We start from the raw sequence: 20,945 nt of genomic DNA on the forward strand, positions 1-20,945 counted from the left end.
GGATGCTTCTCACCCTCAGGGCATCTTACTGGTGGATTGTTACAGCCGTACTGTAGCGTCTTACTGGTGGATTGTTACAGCCGTACTGTAACGTCTTACTGGTGGATTGTTACAGCCGTACTGTAAATGCATGTGACAAAACACATCGACTGTTGATGATTGTGATTAATCAAATACTTAAGGTGGTTGCACACCGGCCGCGTTTTTCGGAAAACCGAATTTGCGCTCGGTGTGTGGAGACCTTTACTGTACCACAGCTTTACTGTACCACACCTTTACTGTACCACAGCTCGGTGTGTGGGGACCTTTACTGTACCACAGCTTGGTGTGTGGAGACCTTTACTGTACCACAGCTCGGTGTGTGGAGACCTTTACTGTACCACAGCTTGGTGTGTGGAGACCTTTACTGTACCACAGCTGGGTTTGTGGAGACCTTTACTGTACCACAGCTTGGTGTGTGGAGACCTTTACTGTACCACAGCTTGGTGTGTGGAGACCTTTACTGTACCACAGCTCGGTGTGTGGAGACCTTTACTGTACCACAGCTTGGTGTGTGGAGACCTTTACTGTACCACAGCTCGGTGTGTGGAGACCTTTACTGTACCACAGCTTGGTGTGTGGAGACCTTTACTGTACCACAGCTTGGTGTGTGGAGACCTTTACTGTACCACAGCTTGGTGTGTGGAGACCTTTACTGTACCACAGCTTGGTGTGTGGAGACCTTTACTGTACCACAGCTTTTTATGAACTGAGCAGTGGAAGCATTTCATAAAACTTTGCTTGACAACATTATTATTCCAGTCTCTTGATTAACCCTTAGACAGACTACTACTGGAAAACACATGGAGTTATGCATTAGTCCGGTCTGACTTGTATGTGATTTTCCGTAGTTCTCTTTTTTTACTAATACCAATAGATTAATTCGGTCCGCACCTCTGTATAGAGTATTGAGCATAAATATCAACTACATTTCCCAGAAAACCCGTGTCACGTGACACACGTGTACGCTTTGCCATTGGAAGCTGATCCCACCCCCCAGTAAACAGTGGGGGCGGAGGGAGTTTTCAGTGTTCAGCCCGTTTGTCGTCTCGCCCGAGCGATTTTCTAGCAGAAAAAGTTTAAAGCAGTAATATTTATTTGAGCGAGTTTTGTGGTAGTAGTATTGATCCATATGCGTCCCAGTCGCCTTCTCCAGTCCCCACCAGCCCGGTCGCTGGGACCGGTGGCTGGGCTTAGAACCGGAGCGGGGACCGGCCACTACCACTCATTGTCTCCTCATCGTCGTCCGATGAGCCATACCGAGAAACCATTGAAAGAAGACGATCAACCCGGAATGTTTTGAGGTAATCTTATTGTAGAAAATGCCCTTCTATAGTGATCAGAAATCATGGACAAAAGAAATCTACAAGCTCACAACGCGTCGCGCATAACCACGCGTTGCTTCAGTAAACGATGCATGTTTGTTCTCCGTATTTGTAGACAGTAAATAAAAGAAGCGAACATTACTCTTCAGATCAGATCGCCTATATGGCACGCTACAATATAAAATAATTGTACTGCCATGCGTGCATGGCTGCATGCCTGCTACGATACATTTGTACTGCACCGACCGACACTAACCCCCTCTCCAGCCATTAGCCAGCACCTTTTACTGTCTACAAAGACGGAGAACAAACATGATGATCTACAAGCTCAACCAGGTCACATGCGCGACGCGTTGTGAGCTTGTAGATTTATTTTGTCCATGAGTTATACGAGCTTGCATGATAATCGCATTCATTGTATTGTATACAATCATGATTTTACATTGTTTAGTGTGTCACCGTGTGATGATGATGATGACGATGATGTCAGATAGCCTACGTCCCCCGTCCCCCCCCCCCCCCCGGCCAATAGCCAGTACCATTTCTGCAGTGTTTGCTAGCAACTAGCCAACAGCCAGTGGAATGTGGCGACGCGATGGTGCTGGATATTATACCCGCGAGCACTCATTGGTGTCATTCTAACGTTGCCTATTATTTTATCGTGATACTAGCAGCCAGCTAGTATCACGATACTAGCTGGTTATGATGATCTACAAGCTCAAACAGGTCACATGCGCGACGCGTTGTGAGCTTGTAGATTTCTTTTGCCCATGAGTTATGAGCTTGCATGATAATTGCATTCATTGTATTGTATACAATCATGATTTTACATTGTTTAGTGTGTCACCGTGTGATGATGATGATGACGATGATGTCAGATAGCCTACGTCCCCCCCCCCCGGCCAATAGCCAGTACCATTTCTGCAGTGTTTGCTAGCAACTAGCCAACAGCCAGTGGAATGTGGCGACGCGATGGTGCTGGATATTATACCCGCGAGCACTCATTGGTGTCATTCTAACGTCGCCTATTATTTTATCGTGATACTAGCAGCCAGCTACAAACACCATGTAATAGTAGCGTGCACTGACTGACTACAGCTAAATGTTTTTTTTTTTTTTTTAAATATTTAGAACTGACATCAGATGAGGAGGAGGAGGATGATGATGAAGACGAAGAGTCAAGACTGCGATGGAGTTCTCCGACACTGAACCGGATTCATTCATTTCAGGGGGGCAGTTTTTTTTTATTATTATTATTTAGCCTACACACACACACACCGTCAAGAACAACTGGAATGCAGTGGTTTGGGGACACTGGGGAGTTTGGGGACAACTGTTTTGTATGTAGGCCTATTTATTTTCTGTAATATTTATTATAATTTTATTATGTTGGTAGTAAAATAATAAAAGTGCACTTTTCCAATCCGAGATACCTGTCATGGCTATTTTTACACTATTCTGAGGTTTATTGTATATGACTAAGCAAGTTTCAACTGTGATTTACTCTGTAACCCCAAAAAATCGATTAATCGACGATCGATCGATATGCACGGGAATCGATCTTGAAATAAAAAATCGAATAGTCATTAAAAAAAGAAAACGGACGCTTTTGGTCCGCGAGCCGGCCCCATTTGGTCCGCGAGCCAGCTGCATGCTGGCGCCTCGCAGACCTCGCAACGCCTCCTCCCCTCTCCCCCTCACTCGTGGTAACAAGGAAGTCAACAAGAACAGCTGCAGCCTGCAGCCCAAAATAAATCAAAAGTGTATGATTCTATCCATCCCTGATTCCCTGCCACTACAACCCCTTAGGATTCGGAACGCATCTTCTCCAAAGCGGGATTTATTGTCTCTTTTCTGCACTAATATAAGTACGGTAACTAACTATAATATTGCACTCTCAGAGACAGAGACGCTTTTTAGGTTGTGCGAACGGAGTCGCACCTGAGACGGCATTTTTTTATTCGTTGAAATGGAACGGTCTCTCTCTCTCTCTCTCTCTCTCTCTCTCTCTCTCTCTCTCTCTCTCTCTCTCTCTCTCTCTCTCTCTCTCTCTCTCTCTCTCTCTCTCTCTCTCTCTCTCTCTCTCTCTCTCTCTCTCTCTCTCTCTCTCTCTCTCTCTCTCTCTCTCTCTCTCTCTCTCTCTTCCATTTTGCACCAATATTATACTGCCATGTCTTAATACAGTGTTGCTTTTTACAAATAAAATAAGCAAATTAAGGTTGATCACAAAGTTAGTGTGCTACTTTGATGGGAATGCGACGCGACCTGCCTGGGTGCTGTGCGAACAGTGAATCATTATATAGTTTCTTACCTTGTGGCTCGTGCTGGTTTGAAGAAAGAAGAATTATAGGCATAATCCAATTATAATCCAAGGTTTGTTTGTCTGGAGGATGGAGATCCAACACTATGTCATATTATTAAAGTAGGCTAAGTAAACTTTAAGAAGAGCTGGTCGTGTGAGAAGCTGCTCCGCTCTGGTAATTGATCTGACCTATATTTGCGCAACTGACTGGCATTTGGTAGCCTAGTAATTATACTTATTTGGCAGCACCTGCAATTCAGTAACCTACAGGCCTACACATTTCAAAAGGCTTTCATATGCTATTAATCTTTTTTCTAATAAGGTTTGTCCTTATAGATAGAAATGTGATCATTTTTGTATAGTTTTGGATATTAATGAATTAATTATTAAAGCACAGGGCCTCGCATTTCTCCCAGGCAGCTCTGATTGCGTGCGCCTCGCAGCAAGCACTCGTCATAAAGCCTCGATTAAATGACGCTTTATTTCAGTTAATTTTACGGCAAGATAAGGAAAATGCCTTTCCTTTACACTTGCGTGTGCTGTTTCCACGAAGCATCTGAGTTTATTTCAGTTATGAATGCAATATTCCGTTCGTCGTGTGTGTGCTGTGCTGCTTTGGATTATATATTTTGTATTTGAGAGGTAATGCCTGTGTCAGGCAGTTTTATTTAATGTTGACTTGTTACGGTCGGATGTTTTATTGTAAGCCTACAAAAAGCTGCTACAATTGGGCGGATTGGGTGAAAGCAACAATTGTTGCTTATTGTTAAATAAAATAATTGAGACCAATCCAAGCATGCGTTTCTCTCTGCTATATCGTTGTTTTATGGGGCTCCACCGGGCGCGTCAGCGTCGCGTCACCGTCAGGGAATGTTCCCTTTTTAATCAATGAAGGGTGGCTCCACTGCCCGCGTTACGTGACATTAACGCGTGCATTGAAATTGAACCGGTGCGTTTTTTGACGCACGCGACGGAGACGTCCGGTGGAGCCCTGGCGTAATTCATTGTGCGTCACTGCTCGCCTCGCACCCCCCCGTCCCCGTCCCCGTCCCCGTCGGATGACGAAGCGCCGACGATCGATCGCGATTCGTTTCATGTCCTTGGATGTGTTTTTTATCAAAACTGTTTCTTCATAATAGGTTTTTGAGATACATGCATGAATAGACAAGGTACTGGTAAGACTATGTAAATATGGTATATATCAAAATGTGCGTTAGAATGTCTAATTTTACCCCAAAAAAGAAATTAGTGTAGATGATGTACCAATTCAGAGCTATGGGGACTTTTAGCTGGATAGGTCAGATTGATCATGACTGACCATGCTATTTATAGATGGCAAAATATCTACAGTGGTACATGTGAGAAACTTTTTATTTTATTTTAATTGAACTAGACAACTCACCCTTTAAAATGAGATATTGCATGGCTATGTACGCCCAGCAGAAAAAAAGTTATTTAGAAAATAAAACTTCAACCGGGCATAACTTTTTTTGTTGTCCTAGAAACACTACCCAGTGTAAATGCAGGCTCTTTTAAATGGCTTCCAACACAAAAACTAAACATTTTATCAACTCAGTTATTTTTTTCCTGGAAGCAGACAAGTCAAGCTTTCTCTGAAGGTCTTTCGTTGTCACACATTCACAACAGAGAATTTTCAATAAATCATTCAAAAACGGGATTATGCCATAGAGAAGTCTACCTACTATATAGAAATCCTTGAAACTCTGAAAGAGTTAACAATTCTACTGACCTTTCAACAATGCATCCTGGGATAGGTGTTAAAACGCCACAGATCACATGAAGTGAACCTTCAGGCCTGATTTCTCAACTCCCTGTATCTCTGCAAGACATTACTCTATAAGCCATATATTCAGAACCTGAATAACCAATGTGTCAATTTGTAGCTATGATTCCCTGCTTTCATGAACAAGAAAAAGAAAATCCACAATGACAGATTGACAGTCCTAAAGAAATGAGTCACATTTAGAGGTTAGATTTGAAATTAGAGTAAACATGATTATACTTAGTTGCATAACAGTGTCATCCACCAACAAATAGCTGATCTATAAGCTCAACCTGTGTCGCAGTGTGACTCGTTGTGAGCTTGTACATCTGCAATTGTTTTGGTTTAGGCTTACAGTTAAATATGGCAAAATACGTACAGTATATGACAAATGTTGATGTCCCCAATGTTGATGTCCCCATGTATATCAATACAAACATGTATATCAATACAAACATGTATATCAATACAAACGTGCATGTCCCCATGTATATCAATACAAACATGTATATCAATACAAACGTGATGTCCCCATGTATATCAATACAAACATGTATATCAATACAAACATGTATATCAATACAAACGTGATGTCCCCATGTATATCAATACAAACGTGTATATCAATACAAACATGTATATCAATACAAACATGTATATCAATACAAACGTGTATATCAATACAAACATGTATATCAATACAAACATGTATATCAATACAAACGTGTATATCAATACAAACGTGTATATCAATACAAACGTGTATATCAATACAAACGTGTATATCAATACAAACGTGTATATCAATACAAACGTTATGTTGATGTCCCCATGTATATCAATACAAACATGTATATCAATACAAACGTGTATATCAATACAAACGTGTCCCCATGTCCCCATGTATATGTTGATGTCCCCATGTATATCAATACAAACGTGCGTGCGTGCATCAGTGGCGCAGCCAGAAATGTGATTCTAGATGGGCCTCGCTATGGCTAGGTGGCCACGTGAAAAGTGTGTGAAAAAATAAGTGGTTATTTACGCACACACGCACGCATGCACGCACGCACACACGTGCACGCGCGCACACACGCACACACACACACACAAACGTGTGTGTGTGTGTTTGGGGGGAAACACTGAAGGTCTCTTTCTGCTGTTCAAATTAAATATTGAGTGAACCTTTGAGCTACATGGAGCAGCCCCTGAGAGGGGCTGAGTTATCAGCCCCTGAGAACACCAACGTGTTTACACACTGTCAACATCATTACAAAATATTCAGTGTTATTGCAAAACAGTGAAGGGCATGCCTGACAAAGAACTACATATATGGGCATAAAAGGGACACAGGCATAATATCTGGGTGGGCCTACTTGGAACTATGCAAGTTGGAAATGCATGCCCCACCCAGATATTATGCGTTGGAGCCTCTACAGTGGTGCCTGGCCTACGGCCAAGGTCACGCCCCCTCCCCCCTCCATCCCCCCCCAAAAAAGATGAATAATCACGTGAAGTAGAAACTGTAGAAACTGTTGGAAATCACGGTACGTTCAAAATATGAGCATAAGTTGCTTAGTGAATCGGGCCCATTATTCTAAATTCTTCACAATTACGCATCTATTTTTAAATGTTCAGCTCAGCTTGTAATGAACCAAATAACATAGGTTTAAATTGTTCCTCGTTTTGCTGAGGACCCTCGAGGACCCCTGGGGGTCCGCAGACCCCACTTTGAGAACCACTGTCATGCAGCCTTAGGAACACATACCTTACTCCTCCCCCTCTCCCTCTCCCTCGCTCCCCCTCTCTCCCTCTCTCTCTCTCTCTCTCTCTCTCTTATCTAAACATGCTTCTCCACGCCTCCATCCAATGAGAAACAGCAAACAGGAATACAATATAGCTGTCACTCCCCCCCTGAACGAACCGATCAATATTCAGTGTCTAAACCTCCACTAAATACAGGCTGTCATGCATGTTAGCCTCACAGTCTGGACTTCACCATGAAGACTGCTTTGCTGCTTCTGCTGTTCTGTCTGGCTAAGGCCGATGACATCCGCGGGGAGTTCCAGAGGTTTAAGAGCCAACTGGAAGGACAGCATGCAGGTCAGTATGTTTACGTCTCAGAGGTAATTGAAAATTGAAAATTAAATGAAAACAGTAATTGAAAAAACACGGCACCAGAAGCAGGGACGTGTCTTTCCAATGAGTCTAACATTCATTAAGGTGCATTCAGACCTGAAGATATACATTTGTTTCCAATGAGTCTAACATTCATTAACCCTGTAAGACCCGGATATATTTCTACTTGCAAAAAAGAGATTTCAACCTTACTACTAGTACTTTGTACTACTAGGACTTATGTTAAAAAAATATGTTTAAAAAAGGTGCATTCAGACCCTAGGATATACATTGGTTTCCAGTCGCTTCAATCGCTTCACTTTGGTCGCGCAGGAAAAGAGTGTAAATGTGTAAATAAAATCACACATGTGTGAAGTGAGGGGCACAGCCGTTCGCTTCATTGACTTTGTATGTAATCGCGCTGCTCGAACTATGCAGGTTTGAATGTAGCTTGAGAGGGACAGTTACCAGAAGCAGAGACGTGTTTTCACTTCAGTAACTCTAACATGGTTAAAATGGAGTTTGAAGTTACAATGAGTTTATATGGCAGTGTCTGATAAAATGTAGGCCTATATCAAAATGTCTAATCAGATTTTACTTCAACGTGGAATGTGTCTCAAATGTTTCATCATCTCACCACTGTCATTGGTGTAAAGTAACTAAGTACATTTACTACTGTACTGCGTCTTTTCTACTTTTGGTACTACATTGCAGCATTGACCCTGGAGATGACCCAACTGAAGGCTGAGATGACCCAACTGAAAAGTGAAGTAAAGAAGCTGAAATGTAAGACAGCAGGAGAGAGAAGTTAAACACACGATTTTGAATAAATATTAAATTGTGTATTATTGATATTGTAATCATTACCAGGGATTTAGAGGTAGAAAATCTGAGTAAACCCATCACTACTGCTGATACACAAATCTTAACAAATCTTATTATATACTCTCCTCTAAGAGTAGTAGTAGTAGTAGTAGTAGTATACAGTATTATAAACATTGAAATACTTCACTGAAATACCAGAAAGGTATACTTGAGGATAGGCTAAACAGTGTTGGGAAAGTTCATTTATGAACTAGTTCAGTTCACAGTTCAGAAATTTAAAAAGGAACTAGTTCTGTTCATAGTTCCTAATTCAACATTTTGAACTAAAGTTCATGGTTCCAAAAAATGAACTATTTTAGTTCTTTTTTCTTTATTTTTTTTATTATTGCCACAGCCCATAGCCATATAGAAGCCGCCCCGCGTCCGAAACGGTTGAGAAATGACAGAGTTACCGTGTGCCGGTGGTTGCACCACTCAGTTCACACGGGTGTGATTTCTTTTTTACATTTTGGGAAAGAAATAGCTCTTTGCAATGTGAAATGCCACCGAATTTAAGGATTGATCCTTTTCCTTGTCTTTATTATGGGCCAACTTGTGAAAGCTACATGCTTTTATTGTGAAGGGTCTCAGTTCTTACAGCCTGCAAGCTCACAGCCTCACAGCCACAGCCTACAAAATAGTTGTAGATCAACTATTTTCAGCATGGAACACGTGTACGACGAAGAATAAATCAGGCATCACTGTGCTTCTGTGGAGGGAGGGAGATATATTTTGTTGGCCGAACGAGGCGATTATGTATGGACAGTTGGACACGTACGACATACCGCAAAAATAACAAGCAATTGGAATCTATTTTCCGTGGCACATTATAAACACGTTTACTTTACCTCCTCAGTGTTTGGGTCGGGACATGTAGGACTGTATGTGTCTGCTGTCTGCGTGCATATGCACGCTGCGCGCTCCAGTGAAATTGTGCGGCTTGAGAAAGATTAGTTAATTTGTGTTGGATAAGGGCTTATTGGTGGGTTTTCCGCTAGATATTAAGGAGTGGTTAGGGTGTGGTTTAGCTGGGGTTTCGCCTGGAAGGCTCACTCACTTTTGAACGAAGTTGAACGTGAGAAAGTGACGTTCACACACGCCAGAAATGAACGTGTTCACAATGACGTTCATCAGGCAGAAATACAGTACGTTCAGTTCACGTTCAGCCGAAATAGGAACGCGTTCGTGAACAATCGTTCAAAGAACGCGTTCGGGTACATCACTGAGGCTAAATAGTAGAAAACACCATTGATATAATAAGTGAATAGTTTTACCCTCCACTCCATCTCTGACTAGGCCTACTATTATTATTACAACTGTATGTGTTAGAATTGATTATCAGTACATTGAAAATCCATCAGTAAATGTCCTGTTTGATGTTTTTAGACCAGTGTCCCGTTGGATGGACGAAGTTTGGAGACAGCTGTTACTACATGTCTACTGAAACGAAAACATGGCAGAAAAGTAGAGAATACTGTCAGAACCAACGAGCCGATCTGATGGTCATCAACAGTAGAGAAGAACAGGTAAGAGTGTGTGTGTGTGTGTGTGTGTGTGTGTGTGTGTGTGTCTTGCAAACAAAAAGCATATATAGGGCAGGGTATGAACGAGCATGTGTTTTGCCTTAAAACAGGGGTTGGTGATTTCAAGCACGAGTCATGTAGACTGTACTCAGTCTTTCTTGATTTTAGAGACGCATTTGGGACCCTTTCACATGATGTCATGATCAGGTCACTTGAGGAAATAAAATTACCTCAAGTGTACATCGACGTAGTGAAAGATATTTACTTCGAGTCTTCCATCCAGGTTATCTGTGGAAAACAGCGAACTCCACCTATACCTCTAAAGATAGGGATTAAGACTGGCTGCCCTTGGAGCGCAGTTAATTTTATAATTGCCCTCAACCAGTGGTTAAAGTGGTTATGTCTGTGTGCCCCCTCCCACAGTGTGATTCCACCTAACCCAGTACAGGGCTACGCAGATGATGTCCAGTTGGCTTCCAGGGAAGAGAAAGTAATCAAAAACATGCTCGCCAGGACAGATTAATTTCTGGAATGGTCAGGCCTGGAAGTTAAAGACATGAAATGTGCTGTACTGTATGAGAGAAGGAGCGGAGGAAATAGGTGGTACCACTCTAACACGACACATGCCCTGACTTCAGAATAGCCACCAAACCCATACGTGTGTTCTCCCTTCATGAGACATACTACTCCTATCTAGGGCATAAGTTTAACATTGCAGGTGAATGGAAGGAACAAGTTAACATCATCTTGTCCGAGTTCACATCTAGGTTGGACCTTATTGACAGATGCTCTCTACCTTTAACCATGAAGCTAGAGGCCATTAGACCAATAGCACCGTCTAAAGTCCAACACTTCTTCTCCAATGTTCACCTCCAGCAGAAGGTGCTAAGCGAAATGAACAATAAAACAGTGAGCTTAGTACGCAAGTGGTTTGCCCTGAACACACACAGCACCCGTGATATTATTCACCATCCTCAGTGGGGGGGGGGGGGGCTGGGTGTACCGAATGTGTCATGGATTTATATCAGCATGCGCATATCACATCTATTGAGCATGCTGAATAATGATGATAGAGATGTTAGGGAGCTAGCTAGATCTTCCCTGTTCCTCGATTTGAGGAGACTCAAGGTCCCTTTAGCCAGGGAGCCACCGCCCCACTTCCTTGGGTTCAAAAGGAAACCTAGTGGGAAACTGGACACTCGCTCCCCAGGCTTCGGAGTCTCATCGGATTGGACGGATTTGAACGACCTCTGCGTCCAAGCCGGTGTGTCCCTGGAGTGGGCACAGCCTGACCCTGAGGCTGTGGAGGTCTCTGAGGACATAATAACTGACCCTCTCACCTCTGTTAGAGCAACAGTGACCTACAGCGGACACACCCACCTGTTGACACCTAAGGGTGCCCGGCGGACCCTGTTGGATATGTTCCAACATCGGCAACAACAACACTGGACTGGACTCAAACTCCAGGGGAAACTGGCTTGCCTTCCCCATGCTGACCATTCTGTTTCCCATTCATTTATAAGGAACACAGCTCTCAATGAGGACATTATCACCTTTACAGTAAAAGCCAGACTACAGATCCTTCCCACCAGACTCAACCTTTCCCTCTGGTTTCCCTCCACCCATGCACCTCATTGCTTGCATCACACCACAGGGCTTGTTACAGAAATCATGTCACACATTCTGAATGGCTGTTATGCCTATAAAGGGCTTTACATAGCACGCCATCTCATAACAAAGGACATATCTAAACATTTTGCACTGTCTGTGAGAATGTACAAACATTCCTGTGTCAAAACTTCCATGTTTCAACTCTGTACTGAAAATACAGATTTTTTTGCACATCTATCTGCTAACACACCAGATGTTGTTGTGGTCAATGAAGAGAACAGATCAGTTTTCATTCTTGAAATGGCCTGCACCTTTGATTCTAGCTTAGAGGAAGCCTTTATGACCAAAGTCATTAAGTACCAGCCGCTCCTCCAGACCATCATTGAACTACGCTATAGGTGCAATTTACAATTTAGGCATTTAGCAGACGCTCTTAATCCAGAGCGATTTACATTAAGCAAGAACAAAAAGCATGGGAATACATCACATATGTAAAATGCATTTATCGCGAAACATGCGTAAGCTAAGAACGTGACTAGAACATATCTCTATAATGACACTATACATATAAACTATAACTAGAACATATCTCTATAATGACACTATACATATAAACTATACATATATGCTATACTATGCTGTACATATATACTATGAAGTGCTATGACTACATACAATGCACTTATTGTGCTGTCTACATGACATGCTATAAGTCTGTTTCAAATGCTATATAAGTCTAAGAAGTGCTGTCTAAGGGGGGTAGGGTAAGTGCTATGGGCCATGATGGAGTCTGAAAAGGTGGGTTTTCAGACTACGGCGGAAGATCGGGAGTGATGCTGCAGTTCTGATTGCAACGGGAAGTGCATTCCACAGTTTTGGGGCCAGAAGGGAGAAGAGTTTGGGACGTGTGGAGCGTTGTCCCGGCGTTTTTAGTGAGGGTACTTCCAGCTTCCCTGCGTTGGCTGATCTGAGTGCGCGGGAGGGTTTGTAGGGTTCAATCATGCTGGCAAGATATGGGGGAGCCATACCTTTGGTTGCTTTAAATGCCAACATCAGAGTTTTGTATTCTGTGCGGGCAGCGACCGGGAGCCAGTGCAGGGAGCGGAGCAGGGGGGAGACATGTGAGAATTTTGGCTGGTTGAAGACCAAGCGAGCTGCGGCATTTTGGATCAGTTGGAGAGGCTTCAGTGCACATGCCGGTAGGCCAGTAAGGAGAGAGTTACAATAGTCAAGTTTTGACAGGACTGTTGTGCAATCTACTTGTGTTTATTTTCGGCAGCCTAGGACACGTACACAGTCTGGTTGTAAGAGGCTTCCAACAACTTGGGATGCCAAAAAAAGCAGCCAAACGGCTCGCGAAATTCTGTGCAATCTCTTCTACTATCGGTTGCCGCCAAATATGGCGAAGAGGCTGTTACTTGTACCCCTGAAGGGTGTGTGGGTATTTGTCCGGGATTTGCTGATTGCACTCTGTACAGCACCTTGTAAATATTTGTGTCCTTGTATTGTATCTCTTATGTGGACATAAATAAATGATTAAAATGTGTGTGTGTGTGTGTGTGTGTGTGTGTGTGTGTATGTGTGTGTGTGCTGTAACCTACTCCATCTAGTTGAGACACACATCTAGTATTGTACAGATTGTACTTCAGTAACCAGCTGCTTGTCTGTCCAGGACTTTGTTGACGGACTCGTTGGCAGAGACAATGTTGTGTGGTTTGGACTGACCGACAGAGAGACAGAACAAGTGTGGAAGTGGGTGGATGGAACACCACTGACCACAACGTAAGACTTTACCTTCATTATTCTACTGAGGCCGATTCTATAAACACCTTCTAAATACTGACCTAAGTTTTCTGAGAAACTTAAAATAATTATATAGCAGCATCACATTTTTCACTGTAATACTGTACATACAGTATTACAGAACCCCAAGAGGGGTTCCCGCCCAGAATGGGTTAAAGAAAACATTTTAACTACATTTATTTTCAGCAAACTACATTTCACATTATTTCCTCTTTATATTTATTTCTAAATGGAATCAAAGGCTATAATACAACAGTTACTCTGTATCCGTTGTCTATTTCATTGTCCAGTTAATTTGTACGTAAATATATAATGTAATATAATTTGAAGTCATGATTAAAAAAAACTAAACATTCAGATGAAATCCTTGTTGTGAAGGTATTGTAATGTATTAATGTTTCTCCTTCTACAGGTACTGGAAGCCTGGTCAGCCTAATGACCGTGGGGAAGGACAAGACTGTGCTGTGTTTTATAATGGAGAATGGGACGACCGTACATGTGGGGTAACAGCCTATTGGATTTGTGAAATAGTTTTCTAGAGTTATGCATTAACTAGTAATAGTTGTGTATGTGCAGCACCTGATTAACCCTTTGTGGTCCTGGAGCTACCACCCGCCTGTGGGGGGGTGAGGGTGGGGGGTTTCAAATAGACAATGAGCTTGTAGATCTGCTATTTTGGGAAATGTTCCCCCCATAATAGTCATGCTGGGGTTCAAGAGGATAATTCATATTTCCATTATTCAGATAAAGGGGAGACTATGTAATGTAACATGTAATCAATGAATAACAGCCATCTGTTCCATTTTAACACCACAGACAGATAGATCAATAAAGTGTTTGTGATGAAACTGGGTTTGGTCCAAATCAGTTTGTTACAGTTAAAGGACCACTTCACCACTTTTCAACCTATCTTCATATAATAGGTCCTCACTAATAATTCTCAAAGATTCTCAAAGATGGCCAGAAATGTGTTTCCGTCAGTGTTGTTTTTGACAGCAAATTTTGATTTTAGTTTTAGTCATAGTCTCTTGAATAGTTTTCATGTAGTTTTAGTCACATTTTAGTCGCACATTTAGTAATGTGTTAGTCTAGTTTTAGTCGACTAAATATAAGATTTTAGTCGACTAGATCTACAGTTGATTTAGTCGAACAAAATGTATTTTGGCAGGCCTTGATGCCGTCGTAATGACGGCATAACTTGCTGAAAATAGCCGATCTACAAGCCCACAACCTCTGAGCTTGTAGATCGTCTATTTTCAGCATGCAACTAATTGTAAAAGGACTTATACTGGATCTCTTGTCCACTAGTCCCTTCCTAACATTTTATTTCAGTCAGTATATTTAGTCTTAGTTTTAGTCATCATATAGTTTTTATTTAGTTTCCATTTAGTTTGTCAGTGGAAAAAGGTAGTCGATTTTTCGTCAAAACTGGTTTGCGTGGATGAACCCCCCCCCCCTACACACACACACACACACACACACACACACACACACACACACAGCTATGTTTATTTGTAAATGCCCTTGTACGTGTGGACAGAGCTTAAAGGACCACTTCACCACTTTTCAACCTATCTTCATATAATTGGTCCTCACTAATGATCATGATAAAATTGCACCATTTTTTCCTACTCAGTCTGTGTCTCATAGGAGGGCTGTGGGCAGTTCAAAAACCAGTCTGTGTCTCATAGGAGGGCTGTGGGCAGTTCAAAAACCTGTCTGTCTCATAGGAGGGCTGTGGGCAGTTCAGAAACCAGTCTGTGTCTCATAGGAGGGCTGTGGGCAGTTCAGAAACCAGTCTGTCTCATAGGAAGGCTGTGGGCAGTTCAGAAACCAGTCTGTGTCTCATAGGAGGGCTGTGGGCAGTTCAGAACCCAGTCTGTGTCTCATAGGAGGGATGTGGGCAGTTCAGAAACCCGTCCACCAGTGAAATCATCGTTAGGCGGATTTATTTTTAATAAGATTTCTTTACAAAAATGTTTGGAGTTGTATTACCGTGAGAACGATGGCTTCCATTTTCGCATTGCAACTTTTCAGGACTAGAAAGCCTGCAGTATATATTAGCTTGGATTCCCCATCGATGATGTCACTGGTGGACGGGTTTCTGAACTGTCCACAGCCTAGACTGAGTAGAAAGACATTGTGCCATTTTATCATGATTGAGGACCAATTATATGAAGATAGGTTGAAAAGTGGTGAAGTGGTCCTTTAAAACAGTGAATGTTATGGATAAAACAGTACATGAACTCTAATTACTGTAAATTACTGTTACATTTCAACATGTAGAATTGATCACATCAATGTTGTGTTTGTGACACCAGGGAGTTGATATAAACTGCTGTACCTCATATGATAAAGAGTTCACTTTAGTAACTACATTAATGTACAGGATGTGCAGTTGAATAATAAACATCCCTGAGTTTGGACTTCTTTAAATGTAGGTCAACAGATAAGGAACAACGTCAGATATTTACATACTAGTCCATATCTGGACAATACCAGTCGCTGTTTAAATATAATTATATGTAAATGACTTCAAATGAGAAGTTCTGAAAAGGCAGCCGTACAGAATTACACAGTGATGATGACATCACCAGTGGAGGAAGTTACTATATTGTATACTGTAATGATGGTACAATATTGGCCTCTAAATGTAAATAGTAAATAATTCAAGTCTTAAATATATAAATGCTACAAGTCTCCTAGTATTTGTTTACAGGGTGTTTAGGTGAGTATACCAGGGTGGAATTATAACTCTAAATATAGTGTTGGAGGTGCATTGAGCAGATGTACTGCAGCTGACACATTTACACTCTCCTCCGTTTAGATTTATTTAGATTTATCGATGGAAACATTTGACATTGATGAGCTCCTCTCCAACATCTGAACTATGTTCTAATAGGAAATTGGAAATACTCAACAAACAAAAAAACACCTCAACATTGTAATTAAGTACAGTACTTATAACAAAAAAACATTGCATGGATGCACCTGGGACGTATCCTCTCGAACATCATACCCCTCACTTGGGTTACCCAGCCGGGGTGATCAAGTCCCGACTTACGTCCCACTAGGGCAAAACCAGGGCCACACAATCCGTTGGAACCACTCCGGAACTACTCTGCCAGGGCTGGGAGGGACGCTTCTGGTGCATGGAAGGACTAGGCTCTGTGGGTTGTCTCCTGTCCGGGCCCCTATACGCCTCACCAGGTCCACTCCTGCTCTCACCAGGCCCAGGACCTGTGCGTTGCACCAGAGTCCCAGCACCAGACACTTCATTCAGGAGTGGTGAGCTTAAGTAATACAAGTAAATGTATCTAGTTACTTTCCACCACTGTCCCAGAGCATTGTGAAACGGACATTCTGCATAATTCTGCTGAAACTAGCAGATCTACAAGCTCACAATGTGTCACTTTGCAATGCATTGTGATCTTGTAGATCTGCTATTTTCAAATGATTTGTATGCATTGTGAAATGGGACATTCCGCATAATTCTGCAATCTGCTGAAACTAGCAGATCTACAAGCTCACAATGAGCTTGTAGCATCACGAAGACATCTGCCATGCCCTGTACAGTTCACCAGCATTGCCTTTTTTCACATCTACAAGCTCACACTGAGCTTGTAGATCGGCTATTTTCAGCATGCAACCAAGTGCATAATCAGGCATTACGACACCACCAAGGCCTGCCAAAATGTATTTTGGATGTCAAATATCTTATGATAATTAGATTATTTAGTTGACTAAAAAAAAAACATTTGAGTTGACTAAAATATGACTAAAACAAGTTTTATTCAAAAGGCTATATGAGTAAATGGTGCATTTATATAGCGCCTTTATCCAAGGCGCTTTACATAGATTGTGCATTTCATTCACCCATTCACACACCGATGGCAGAGGAAACCATGCAAGGCACCAACCAGCACATCAGGAGCAATTAGGGGTTCAGTGTCTTGCTCAAGGACACTTCGACACTAACTCTGCAGGCCCTTTTTGAAACTAGCTCCTTGCCACTCGCCCTACACACTTCCACTTGGTTTTAGCATAGATATATAAAGCATAGAGACGGCACTGGGATTCCCCTCCCATCCAGTGCCGTCTCTATGATTTATATATGTATGCTCAAACCAAGTGGAAGTGTTTAGGGCGAGTGGCAAGGAGCTAGTTTCAAAAAGGGGGTAAGGGAGCCCGGGTTCGAACTGGTGACCTTGCGGTTACCATCCGGAAACTCTACCCCCGAGCCACCACCGCCGTAAAACCAAATAAATAAAAACAATCTGTGAAAATCAACACTGGTAGAACTACAGCATTGAAAGCATCAAATGCAGCAAAAACAGAAACAATTATAATACAACAGAAAACAATATCAAATCTCTCTCTCTCTCTCTGTCTCTGTCTCTCTCTCTCTCTCTCTCTCTCCCTCTCCCCCTCTCCCTCTCCCCCTCTCTCTCTCTCTCTCAGTCTCTCTCTCAGTCTCTCTCTCAGTCTCTCTCTCTCTCTCTCTCCCCTCTCTCCCTCTCTCTCCCCCCCCCCTCTCCCCCCCCCCCCTCTCTCTCTCTCTCTCAGTCTCTCTCTCTCAGTCTCTCTCTCTGTCTGTCTCTCTCTCTCTCTCCCCCTCCCTCTCTCTCTCTCTCTCGCTCTCTCATCATCATGTTGGTAACCATGACAACACCATCCAGGTACTACTATGAAAACATGCCCAAAAGAAACAACTGTATCCTACATGAGAACTTATATCTGCAATAGTGAAACTGTCTAATCTACAAAGCTTGTAGATCCGCTATTTTCCCCCTCAATTTCTATTTTAATAGAAATATATTCCAATGAGACCAAGAGCAGAACAACCAGACATTCATGACAACTCAATATGGCCACAGCTAATATAATGTAAACAAATGTGCACCACAAATCACACAACGTTCTTCTAAATACACAACCAAGCATGTCTGTGATTAGCTCTGGTCCATAGCCTTCTACGATTCAGAATCGTAGAAGCAGTAGAAGGCTATGGACCAGAGCTAGTCTGTGATTTATGCTTTTTGTCTCCACCAGGCCGAAGGCATGGGGAGAGAGTATGTTTTGCACTCCGTCCGTCCGTCCGTCCGTCCGTCCGTCCGTCCGTCCGTCCGTCCGTGTGTGTGTGTGTGTGTGTGTGTGTGTCCGTCCGTCCGTCCGTCTGTGAACAGCTAATCTCCGGCACCGTTAACCTGTGCGGCCTCTCTCATAGTCATAGTTATCTCCTGCGGTCAGCACCTCCCCACTACTGGTGTGCGCTCCTACCTTCCTGTTTGTAGCATTCAAGTCTTAAAAATATAAATGCTACAAGTCTCCTAGTATTTGTTTACAGGGTGTTTAGGTGAGTTTTCCAGGGTTGAATTATAACTCTAAATATAGAGTGTTGGAGGTGCATGGAGCAGATGTACTGTAGCTGTCCAGCTGTTTGACACATTTACACTCTCACTCACTCGGGCGGCGGTGGCTCGGGGGTAGAGTGGCTGGATGGTAACCGCAAGGTTGCCAGTTCGAACCCGGGCTCCCCCAGAGTTAGTGTCGAAGTGTCCTTGAGCAAGACGCTGAACCCCTAATTGCTCCTGATGTGCTGGTTGGTGCCTTGCATGGTTCCCACCACCATATGAATGTGTGGGTGAATGTAATGCACAATCCATGTAAAGCGCCTTGGATAAAGGCGCTATATAAATGCACCATTTACCATTTACACTCTCCTCCATTTAGATTTATCGATGAAAAAAAAAAAATGACATTGATGAGCTCCACTTCAACAGCTGAACTATTTTCAAATAGGACATTGGAAATACTCAACAAAAAACAATACACCTCAAAATTGTAATTAAGTACAGTAGGCTACTTAAGCAAATGTACATAGTTACTTTCCACCACTGTCCCAGAGCATCGTGAAGTGCATTATTCTGCTGAAACTAGCAGATCTACAAGCTCACATTGTGTCACTTTGCAATGCATTGTGATCTTGTAGATCTGCTATTTTCAAATGATTTGTATGCATTGTGAAATGGGACATTCCGCATAATTCTGCAATCTGCTGAAACTAGCAGATCTACAAGCTCACAATGAGCTTGTAGCATCACGAAGACATCTGCCATGCCCTTTTTCACTTTTGAGATCTACAAGCTCACACTGAGTTTGTAGATCGGCTATTTTCATCATGCAACCAAGTGCATAATCAGGAATTACGACACCACCACACCAAGGCCTGCCAAAATGTATTTTGGATGTCAAATATTTAGTTGACTAAAACTAAAACATTTTAGGTGACTAAAATATGACTAAAACAAGTTTTATTCAAAAGACTTTATGAAATAAATAAAAACAATCTGTGAAAATCAACACTGGTACAACTACAGTATTGAAAGCATCAAATGCAGCAAAAACAGAAACAATTATAATACAACAGAAAACAATATCAAATCTCTCTCTCTCTCTCAGTCTCTCTCCCCCTCTCTCTCTCCCCCTCTCCCCCAGTCTCTCTCTCTCTCCCCCTCTCTCTCCCCCCCTCTCCCCCAGTCTCTCTCTCTCTCCCCCTCTCTCTCTCTCCCCCTCTCCCCCAGTCTCTCTCTCTCTCCCCCTCTCTCTCTCCCCCCCTCTCCCCCAGTCTCTCTCTCTCCCCCTCTCTCTCTCTCCCCCTCTCTCTCTCTCTCTCTCTCTCCCCCTCTTCCCCAGTCTGTCTCTCTCTCTATCATGTTGGTAACCATGACAACACCATCCAGGTACTACTATGAAAACTTGCCCAAAATAAACAACTGTATCCTACATGAGAACTTATATGTGCAATAGTGAAACTGTCTAATCTACAAAGCTTGTGATTTATGCATTTTATTTATGGCCTACAAGCACCAGCAGCCAAACAGCATAATTAACTTCATTAAGTGCACAGCTGCGCAATAAGTAGCAACACACGTCATGTCGGCAACACATAGCATTTAAACTCAATTAAACAGTATTTATATTCTAGATGAGCCTTACCTTCTAAGATGAAGTGGCGCTTCCTCCCTGACTTTTGCTCCTGCATTGTTCTTCAGTTGGTTTTGTTTATTGTCCGTCTGCTCTTTGTAGAATCCACAAGTTCATCTCTCGTTGTGGTGTGGTGGCTACTAGCCTTTATTACATGGCTTGGTTGAATGCTTGATTCTGATTGGTCAATCGCTTAATTCAGCGGTGAGTTATCTCATGATAATGACCGCTCCGCTGTATAATGACCGCTGCCTAATCAAACCCTCTGAGCACCACCAGCTGCGCGGCTGCGCCCGCTTGATTTACTGCCGTTTCCAACATAACAGCCATGTAAACACACACACTACTGACACACAATGTAATTTACAGCTAAACATTGCTCTTAAAAATGTTTTTGAAAACATTTGAGCGAGAAATAGACGAAGCAGCTGGACCCGAAAATGGATTCTATTTGATCAACTCACTTCCTTGTTTTCCGACAGTGCTTCAGCCCTGCAGCTGGGCAGACGCAGCCAGCGCGAAGTTATGGAATACTTTTTTTGTTGTGTTTTGGATCAATGGATTAATTTATGTTAGTTAGCCATGTAATA

At 42.5% G+C, this 20,945-nt stretch overlaps 2 protein-coding genes across 2 annotated transcripts in view; one reads left to right on the forward strand and one right to left on the reverse strand.

The window, feature by feature from the left end:
* Nucleotides 1–20,454, reverse strand: part of LOC306939902 (adipocyte enhancer-binding protein 1-like) — a 62,098-nt gene extending 41,644 nt beyond the window's left edge. Inside the window, exon 1 of the mRNA XM_079524701.1 lies at nucleotides 20,368–20,454. Coding sequence (XP_079380827.1) covers nucleotides 20,368–20,413 — 46 coding nt within the window. The 5' untranslated portion in view covers nucleotides 20,414–20,454. The remainder of the gene's footprint in view (nucleotides 1–20,367) is intronic.
* On the forward strand, nucleotides 7,419–14,206 carry LOC306939908 (CD209 antigen-like protein A). The gene is made up of 5 exons (XM_079524715.1): nucleotides 7,419–7,552; nucleotides 8,282–8,353; nucleotides 9,818–9,957; nucleotides 13,238–13,347; nucleotides 13,781–14,206. The coding sequence occupies exons 1-5, from the start codon at nucleotides 7,450–7,452 to the stop codon at nucleotides 13,905–13,907; spliced, it is 552 nt and encodes a 183-aa protein (XP_079380841.1). The 5' UTR covers nucleotides 7,419–7,449; the 3' UTR covers nucleotides 13,908–14,206.
* Nucleotides 20,455–20,945: the final 491 nt, after the last annotated feature.

The sequence above is a fragment of the Electrona antarctica genome (assembly GCF_951216825.1).
Source record: "Electrona antarctica genome assembly, chromosome: 16".
Lineage (NCBI taxonomy): Eukaryota > Metazoa > Chordata > Actinopteri > Myctophiformes > Myctophidae > Electrona > Electrona antarctica.